This window comes from Mauremys reevesii, linkage group 27, assembly GCF_016161935.1.
Source record: "Mauremys reevesii isolate NIE-2019 linkage group 27, ASM1616193v1, whole genome shotgun sequence".
NCBI classification, from domain to species: domain Eukaryota; kingdom Metazoa; phylum Chordata; order Testudines; family Geoemydidae; genus Mauremys; species Mauremys reevesii.
In genome coordinates, this window is record NC_052649.1 from 9,110,965 (window position 1) to 9,120,499 (window position 9,535).

Consider the following 9,535-nt stretch of genomic DNA (forward strand, 5'->3'; position numbering starts at 1 on the left):
TTTGTGATTAGGAGTAGAATCGAATTGGTTGTTTCTCTGGGCATCTCGTGTACCCTGGGAAGTTCAGCTCTTAATGTAGCAAGCTAGAGAGTGAGGCCAGATTCAGAGCTGGTGTTAGCAAGTGCGACTCCACTGCTGTGCATGGGAGTTTTACCACCGCCTGCAGTGGGAGCAGGATTGGGCCCTACGCAGTGCGCACCCTCCTGTGGGAGTGCAGCCCTGTGTCGTCGTCGTCCTCCGTTGTGTGCTGTGCCCAAGGCTGCCCAGAGGATTCAGGGGGCCTGGGGCAAGTAATTTTGAGGGCCCTTTCAATAAAAAAAAGTTGCAATACTATAGAATACTATATTCTCATGGGGGCCCCTGCTGGGCCCAGGGCCTGGGGCAAATTGCCCCACTTGCCCCCCGACCCCCCGGCCAGCCCTGGCTGTGCCAGGGCAGCAAGGGAGTTACAGAGACAAGAGTGTCTGGTGTCTAGGGTATCTAGACGCCAAAGTTCCTTTGAGGCCACACAAAGCGTCTCTAGAGAAGCACGATCGCAGGCCAAGCACTGGGGAAGCCTGACTGTCTAGAGCCGTTGGCAGGTCCTTCTGGCGTTTTGGGGGGATACTGGCTGAGTAAGCAGAGTCTTGTCTGGTTCCCAGTTAAATTACAGGGTAGTGCAAATGCCATAAAGGTGCCCATCCATCCCTACCCAGCTCTCGGCTTTCATCCTGCTCCCACAAATGCCAGGTCAGAATCAAGCCCACCTCTCTCCAAAGTGAAGAGCCCAACAAAGGGCCTGCTTGACCCCACTACACTCCAGTATCATGCCAGAGTGACCCCACTGGATCTCTGGGACAACGTAGCCTTGACTCAGGCCTGAGCGCGCTGTGCTTCGTGCCACTTGCGTTACTATCAGTCCTTCAGGCTCTGTTCAAATCGGGTTCTCGACACTCGTAATTAAAAACACGAAAGTGTTATTGTGGTTTGTAAGCAACAGTCAGGAGGTAGCGGGAATTGTGCACAGCACAGGCTGGGTTCAGTTTCAAACACAAACCCGAGTGATTTTTCCTAGGCTGTTTTTGCACCGTAGCCGTAGCGTGGTGCTGCAAAGGGTTAACGGTGCCCTCAGGTCAGTGGATGGCAAACAGCTTTTCTCTTTTACGTAAATTGCTCTAAACATGTTTGGTTCAAACACACACTTCCCCCCCCCCCCCCCCCCAGTGATGCACCTTTGATCAATGGGGTTTTGACAAAAGTGTTTTGGGTCCAAAGATCACTGTGGGAGCCAGCAACTTACAGGCTGCAAACGAGAGCCGGTCAGGGTATAAAGCCAGCCTGTGAGCAGCCCCAGAGCAGAGCCCGAAGTCACTCAGCACTCTCGGCTGATACTGAAGTGTTGATAGACAAGGAGAATGGAGGCCGGCATGAACGTCCTGCATGACATGGGGATCCAGGCAACTCGCTACCTGCAGGAGAACTACCAGGGCTCCCAGGACTGGTTCCTCTTCATCTCCTTCGCTGCCGACCTCAGAAACACCTTCTTCATCCTCTTCCCCATCTGGTTCCACCTCTGCGAGGCGGTGGGCGTCAAGCTGATCTGGGTGGCCGTGATCGGGGACTGGCTCAACCTGGTCTTTAAGTGGTGAGTAGCCTGTGCTGGTCCTGGTCCTGCTGCTTGCCCTGCACACGCCCTGCTTGCCCTGCACACGCCCTGCTTGCCCTGCACACGCCCTGCTTGCCCTGCACACGCCTGCTTGCAGAGGGTTGTTTGGCTGTGAAGTGGGCACCTACCAAGCTGGAGCTTTCCAAAGACAAGTTCCTCCAGCTCTGCAGCACCCAGATTTAGGGGCTTATGTTTAACTGCTTTTATTTTCCAGTGAGAGGCTGTGTGGTGCAGGGGCTACGGGGCTTACCTGGGACATGGAGATGCTGCTGACCTACTGTGTGATATGGGCAAGGGAGCCTCAGTTTCCCCTTCTGTAATACAAAAAATCCTTTGAGGTTGATGGGTGCAGAGTCCCATCTAAAATCTTAACCCTTTTTAAAGCCGTGTGAATCTTTGTATAAGCTCATGACGGAAAGCGCCAGGGAGTGTGAGTGAGCATGGGAGCCGGCCCCATCCGGTTCTAGGGGCTGCATTGATGGCGATTGCTCTTCTCCAGCCTTGCTGTTACCATGGGGCTCTGACCCATTGGGGGAAGGCTGAGATTGGGTGTGGTGATGGAGTTGCCTCTGGAGACAAGGAGGGCATGTGGTGGGCTGGGCTGGGGGGATGATGGGTCAGCCAGCGCGAGGGCACATGTCGCTCTGGTTCACGCCCAGGGAGAAGCAGCCCATTGTCAGTAGATTGAACGTCTCCTGTGCCCCGCTGCACCATCAAGGAAAGGGGGGATTTGGCTCCTGGGTGAGCATGCAGCGGAAGCCAGCTGGGTGCCCCAAGCTCAGACTGAAGTCAAGCCTGGAACTGGGGATCCCCGATTCTTGCAGCCCCTGCCCCAAGCTGGGCCAGAGCTGCCGAGCTGTGTCCTTGCGTTCCTGCTCTTGTGCCCAAGGCAACTAGAGCCACTTTTATTCTTGTATTTCAGGATCCTCTTTGGGCAGAGACCCTACTGGTGGGTCCGGGAGACCAGTTACTATGGCAACGCCTCCAGCCCTGCGATCCAGCAGTTCCCCCTCACCTGTGAGACCGGCCCAGGTGAGACACATCTAGAGAGAGGAGTAATTTGGCAGAATCATGCTTCACATTATACACAAGGAGGGGAGGCATCTTCCACTGCAGCAGCAAGGTGTGGGGTGGGCATTTATCAGCGCTGAGGGACCCACTGGGAAGAAAGGCAGGAGATGTCCTAACTTGCTCCACTGCTTAACTATCCCGGTTAGACATGTTTTTCTACTGTCCACCCTAAATCTCCCTTGCTGCAAACTAAGCCACCTACTTCTTGTGCCACCCACAAGGGACACAGAGAACTATTGTCCTCTGCCTACGTCCTTTCAAGAGAGAATTAGTTCAGGAGTGGGTGGATTGGCTTCTATGATTCTATGACTGTTTTCAGGTCCCCCCTCAGCCTTCTCTTCTCTACACTAAACATGCCCAGTTCTTTCAACCTTTCCTCATAGATCAGGTCTTCTAGAACATAGGAACGGCCACTCTGGGTCAGACCAAAGGTCCATCTAGCCCAGTGTCCTGTCTTCCAACAGTGGCCAGTGCCAGGTGCCCCGGAGGGAATGAACAGAACAGAGAATCAGCAAGTGATCCATCCCCTGTCGCCCATTCCCAGCTTCTGGCGAACAGAGGCCAGGGACACCATCCCTGCCCAGCCTGGCTAACAGCCATGGATGGACCTATCCTCCAGGAACTTCTCTACTTCTTTTTCTAAACTTCTGATCATTTTTGTTGCTCTGCTCTGGGGTCTCTCCAGTTCGTTCATGTCTTTTTGAGGTGTGGTGCCCAGAACTGGACGCAGTGCTGCTGCTGAGAACTCCTGGTGCCAAGTAAAGCAGGACAGTTACCTCCCGTGTCGTACATACGTAGGGTGACCAGATTTCCTGAAGGGAAAATGGGACACTGCGTGGGGCTGGCCCGAGACTCCTGCCCTGCCCCCCGTGAGACTGTTGCTGGTCGCTGGAACTGTGCCGGCTCCCCCCGCGCGGGACTGGCATCTCCGCTCACACTCTTCCCCCTGCCATGTTCCGCCCCACCACACCTCCCTTTTTTGACAAAATTGGGCATTTGTCCCGTTGGCTCTTGCCAATTGATCAAGTCCCAGAAAAGTCGGGATGGCCTGGACGGGGCTTTAAAAAGGAACCGTCCCAGCCAAAATGGGACGCGTGGTCATCCTGTGCGTACAACACTCCTGTGCATACATCCAAGCATTACATTTGCCTTTTTCACAACAGCATCACCTTGCTGACTCATATTCGGTGTGTGAGCCACTCTGACCCCCAGATCTTTTTCCGCAGTAGGGTTATTCCCCGTTTTGCATTTGGCTTTTCCTTCCCAAACGCAGTACTTTGCACATGTCTTCATTGAATTTCACCTCGTTGACTTCAGACCAATTCTCCAGTTTCTCAAGGTCATTTTGCATTCTAATCCTGTCCTCCAAAGCACTTGAATTAGTTAACCCGGGTGGACACTCCTATTCAGAATTAAATTGCCTTAATTCAGTTACATTTAGTTAATTTTGGAAGTAAATTAACATAAACTGAATTAAGGTAAACATTCTGAATGAGAATTTAAGCTTAATTGACTTCCAAAATTAATTAAATTAAATTGAACGCAGGCAACTTTTCATTCTGAATGAGTGTGTCCACACAGGGGCTTAATGCAGTGTAACTAATTCATTTTAAACTCACTTGTTTAGTTAATCTGGAGGAATTTCCCTGAGTGTCACAGTGTAGACAAGCCCTTGAACAGTCCTTCAAAGAAAGGAAATACGGAGCCCTGGAGCCCAGGGCCAGAGTGGTTTAGCACAAGCTTGAGCCTTGGATGCAGCCGCTGTCTTTAAACATTTCCTGACCTGTTCACTGGGGAAAGGGAGACTTTGGAAGGGCAGATTTTGCCCTGTCAGCAGTTAGGGGCAGGCCAATCTCGCCTTGGTGCTGGAGTGAAACAGGCCAGCGTATGCAAAACCTGCCTTAGACTAAACTTCGGCTCTGTAGAAGAAACCTTTGGGTCGACCCTACAGCTACTGAGATTAAGAACAAATACCTTCCCCTGCACGACAGAGGGCTGTCTGCCCGGCCCAGGAGATGGGCAGCCTTTCCCTCCAGAAAAAGAGTGGGCTAGCCCAGTACCTGTGCAGATTCTGTTCGCAGGGGGACCCTTGACCTATGCTGGAATCAGAAGCTTGTTGCAAAGCTCAGTAGGAAGCCAGCGTGGTGCAGGCTCAGGCCCAGATCAGAGGCATCCTGTGTATATTGCAACCACTGGGGCTTTGTTTGTTTGTGTGTGTGTGTGTGTGTGTGTGTGTGTGTACGTACGTACGTACGTACACACTACTGCTCTCTACTGGATGGACTGTTCCAGTGCTGTGTGCGCAGTGTTGTAGCCGTGTCTGTCCCAGGACAGTAGAGAGACAAGGGGTGTGTGGGGGGGTGTAATACCTTTTATTGCACCAGCGTCTGTTGGGGACAGACGAGGTCTCGAGCTACGCAGAGCCCTTCTGAAGACGAAGACCCGAAGAAGAGCTCTGTGTCGCTCGACAGCAGTTGGTCCAATAAAAGCCGTTACCTCCCCTGCCTTGTCTCTCCAGCGCCATGTGACGATCAGTTCCCGCTGCCTGCTGAGCTGCATCTCCCTAGGGAGTGGTCTGTGGCTACAGCAGAAAGCCGGGTAGTCGAGCATAGGATCCTTGCAGCCTAATGCCCCCTCTACCACTGCTCTTTCTGTAGCCTTGGGCAGCGGGGAGCGGGTGGGCTGCCCGCTAGCTCAGAGCGTGGTGGCTGCCTCGCCGGGCGGTGCAGATAGCAGGGTGTGGATGTGTGAACACACACCGTGGGATGGGAAGAAACGGGCTTGAGCAGGCCGTGAAGACAGGGCCTACGACTGTGGAGCGCTGGGGCTGGTCTCTGCAGGGGACTAGTGTGCGGGTGGATACGTAGAGGGCGGCTGTGTCTGCACAAGTGCCAAGTGTTCTGGCAGTATCACCATTAGAGCTCCCTAATGCCAGGTGTCTATGGGGAGCTGGGCTTGTGAGTGGCTGCGGGGTCCCTCCTCTTGCTGAGCAACTTCCTTTTGCACGTCATTTCCCCTCCTACACCCCTTGTCCTGGTAAGGACACCCCCCTCCAGTGCCTCGCATGGGGGAGTCCCTCCGGGCCTGCCCCTCCCTGTCAACTCCCTAGCGCCCTGCGCGGCCAGCTGTGCCGGGCTGGGCTGATGCAGCCTCTTGGCCTTTAGTCTGGGTGATCCCAGCGCTCTAGGCCCTGAGTAGGAGGTTGCTGTTAGTGACCAGGGCAAGGTGTAACGTGGGTGTTTTCTCTCTCCCAGGGAGTCCCTCCGGCCATGCGATGGGCTCTGCAGGAGTTTACTATGTGATGGTGACAGCCATTCTGTCCATTGCTCTGAGGAAGAAGCAGCTGACGATTAAAGACCAGTAAGCAGCGTTCAGACTGTTGCGCTCCTGTGTCTGCAGGGTCAGTGGGGTGCCCTGAGGCTGGAGGGAGGTGCATTTGGAACCAAAGGAAATGAGTCTTCATGCAGTGTGCAGTGGAGCTGTGGAATTCACTGCTGCAGGAGGCCGCCGGTGCTACAGGCTCATACACCCCAACGCACACACAGACACGGGCTTTTAGAAGGGGCATGAGCATGAATCCCACTGGCAGCTAAGCCAACTAACGCCTAGATAAAGAGAATCGCGTCTCATGCCTCCCCGAGACCGAGCACCTGCTGCAGTGGCTGGGAAGGATGTGAAGGGCCTGGACTAAAACCTGCCCCAAAGCCCAGTGAAGTTGATGGGACTGGGAGTCTTTGGCTGAGGCCACAATGGGTCTAGGGGAGTGCGGGGATCAGAGGAGCTCTGCCCCACTGAAGTCAATGGGAGTTTTGCAGTTGCTGTCAGTGGGAGCAGAGCCAGCTCCAAGCACTTTAAGCTTTCCCTGGATCATGGCAGAGGGCAAATCCCTGGTTCTGAACCTCTACCCACCCCACAGGGGCTGTTTAATGCCACTTTCCAGTCTGTGACTGGCATTCAGGGCTTTATAAGGTGACCCTCCCTCTTCTCCACCTGCTGGAACTTCAGCCACTACCAGCAGGGAGAGACGTCCGAGTTCTCAGCCTCCCTGCTCCCCTGAGGAAAGCCTCAGTGTGGCCTTGCGCAGAGCCGCGCTCCGCTGCCCTTTGTGTCTAACCAGAATGTCTCCCTGCGGCAGGTTCTTGCGGACAGCACTGTGGGCGGGATTCTGGGCCGTCCAGGTCTGCGTCTGTTTGTCTCGAGTCTTCATCGCTGCCCATTTTCCCCATCAAGTCATCGCAGGGGTCATCTCAGGTCAGTGATCGCGTGCACCATCGCCTCTCCCTGGACAAGCCGCACTGTTACTGTCACTCTGAGCAATGGGCGCAGGGGCCACCCGCCAGCTGTCATAGACGCCACGGCCAGAAGGGACCGTTGTGCTCACCTAGTCTGATCCCCTGCGTAACGCAGGGCATGGGACTGCCCCACAATCCTTCCTTTTGAACCAAAGCCGGTCTCTAAAACATCCAATCTAGATTTAAACATTGCCAGTGAGGGGGAATCCACCGCGCCCCTGAGTAAATTGTTCCCGTGGCTAATTACTGCCACCGTTAGAAACGTACACCTTATTTACCACCTGCATTTCTCTCGCTTCAACTTCCAGCCATTGGATCATGTTAGGCCTTTGTCTGCTGGACTGAGGCTATTCTCAAGTACTTGTTCCCCATGTAGGTACTTGTAGACTGTGGTCAAGTCACCCCTAAACCTGCTCTTTCAAACGACGGTCGATAGATCAAGCTCCCTGAGTCTCTCTCTCTCCGGCCTGTCTTCTAAGCCCCTCCTCGTTCTCATGACCCGTCTCTGAACGCTCTCCAGTTATATATTCTGTGTCCTGGGCAGTGCATTGCATCAAGGGAAATACCACAGGACAGGCCCTGAGATGTAAGCTGTGGCTAGGCCATGCTGCGCTGCACTGCCCCTCTGCAGCGTGGGGCACAAGTCACTTGCTGGAGGATTCTCTGCACCTTGAGGTCTTTAAACCACGATTTGAGGACTTCCGTAGCTCAGACATAGGTCAGGGGTTTGATACAGGAGTGGGTGGGTGAGATTCTGTGGCCTGCGTTGTGCAGGAGGTCAGACTAGACAATCATGATGGTCCCTTCTCACCTTAAAGTCTATGATTCTATGGCTGCATTTGTAATCCCAGAGAGCGTGCCCTGGCACATGCCTGGCAAAGCCCTTATTCCCCAGTAACCCAGCTGAGCCAGACAGAACATTAGCTGACTAGTTCCAATCACTGGCAGGTTTTACTGCCAGCAAGCCTTGTCTGGAGGTGTGGGCACAGAGGGCTTGGCACTAGGAGGAGGGGATCTTAGCCTAGGGAGGGATGGGTGGTTAAGATTGCCTCTCTGTGCCCACGGTGGGCACTGCCACCTGAATCATTCCCAGGGAGGTGGCAGTGCAGAGACTCGTTAGTCAGCTCTGTGATGATGCTGTGAGACCCTTGGGGCAGCTGCTCTCAGGAGTGATGCTCCACCACAGCTGTCCAGCCCCTGATTGTCTTGGGAGCCCTGTGGCTGCCTCTGCGGCTCCATCTCTACACACCAGTTTCCTCTCTCTGACGGGTTGTTTCTCCTCTCACGCTCTGTTCCCTGCAGGCATGGCAGTGGCTGCCGCTTTCCGGCACATCCCTTCCATCTACAACGCCAGTCTCCGGAGGTACCTGGGCACCACCCTTTTCCTCTTCAGCTTCGCCCTGGGCTTCTACCTGCTGCTGAAGGCTCTCGGCGTTGACCTGCTGTGGTCCCTGGAGAAAGCCAAGCGGTGGTGTGACCGGCCGGAGTGGGTCCACATTGACACCACCCCCTTCGCCGGCCTCCTCAGGAACCTGGGCATCCTGTCTGGGCTGGGGCTGGCCCTCAACTCCCAGATGTACCTGGAGAGCTGCAAAGGGAAAATGGGCCAGCAGCTGCCCTTCCGCCTGAGCTGCATCGCGGCCTCGCTCCTCGTCCTGCACCTCTTCGACTCCTTCAAGCCTCCCACCAAGGTGGAGTTGCTGTTTTACGTCCTGTCCTTCTGCAAGAGCGCGGCCGTGCCCGTGGCTGCTGCCGGCCTCATCCCCTACTGCGTCGCCCAGGTCCTGAGCCAGCAGGAGAAGAAAGCTGTATAGAAGGAAGGAACCTGGGCATTTATGCACACGACATGTGACATGTCCCAGGAGCAGAGGCTCCCCCATGTCTCTGGGTCCTGAGTCAGCAGGTACTGGCTTAGCACAAGCCCTTTCCAGCGCTCTCTCCTTGCTAGGTCTGCAGAGAGTGACTCTGTCCAGACACCAGCCCAGCCCCGCTCCTGCTCGCCTGGCCGGGGTGCTCCTATCTGGCTCGTGCAGTAGAGCTGCTGTCTATGTTACAGACCACGCCGATGTGCAGGGCACACGAGGAGCCAGCCCAGGCTCGGCAGTGGGGCCTGGGAATCAGCGTGCGGCAGGCAGGAGCCTCCAGGAAGTGTGGCCATTTCCCCTGAGGGTCGTGCCAGCGCTTGGCTTTGCGGCCTCCCCTTGCCGTACGGGGTGAGAAGGAGATTGGCATTCTCTGGGCACCGGGCGCTTGCTCCTGCATGTGCTCTCCGGAGGATTCCTCAGACAGCGCCCCGTGGAGGGCAGAGGCTGTTTGGGGGGCAGCTAGGTTAGGAGACAAAGCGAGGGTGCGTGGCAGAAAGGCTGGCACGTACCCGCACCCTGGGGCTCACTGGCCTCTGTGTCCCACTGAGTACCCAGTGTCCTGCAATGACCTTCATGTGAAACAGGGATGTGTGTGTATGGGGGGGGGGGGGCTGTATATAAGTGGGGTATTTTATTAAAGCCTGAGCTGCATTTCATTACCA

General features: G+C 55.2%; 1 protein-coding gene across 1 annotated transcript; it reads left to right on the plus strand.

The window, feature by feature from the left end:
* Positions 1-1,267: 1,267 nt before the first annotated feature.
* Positions 1,268-9,535, plus strand: LOC120392059 (glucose-6-phosphatase-like). Its single transcript, XM_039516424.1, has 5 exons — positions 1,268-1,624; positions 2,568-2,677; positions 5,971-6,076; positions 6,852-6,967; positions 8,311-9,535. Exons 1-5 carry the CDS (start codon positions 1,395-1,397, stop codon positions 8,820-8,822), a joined length of 1,074 nt encoding a protein of 357 aa, XP_039372358.1. The 5' UTR covers positions 1,268-1,394; the 3' UTR covers positions 8,823-9,535.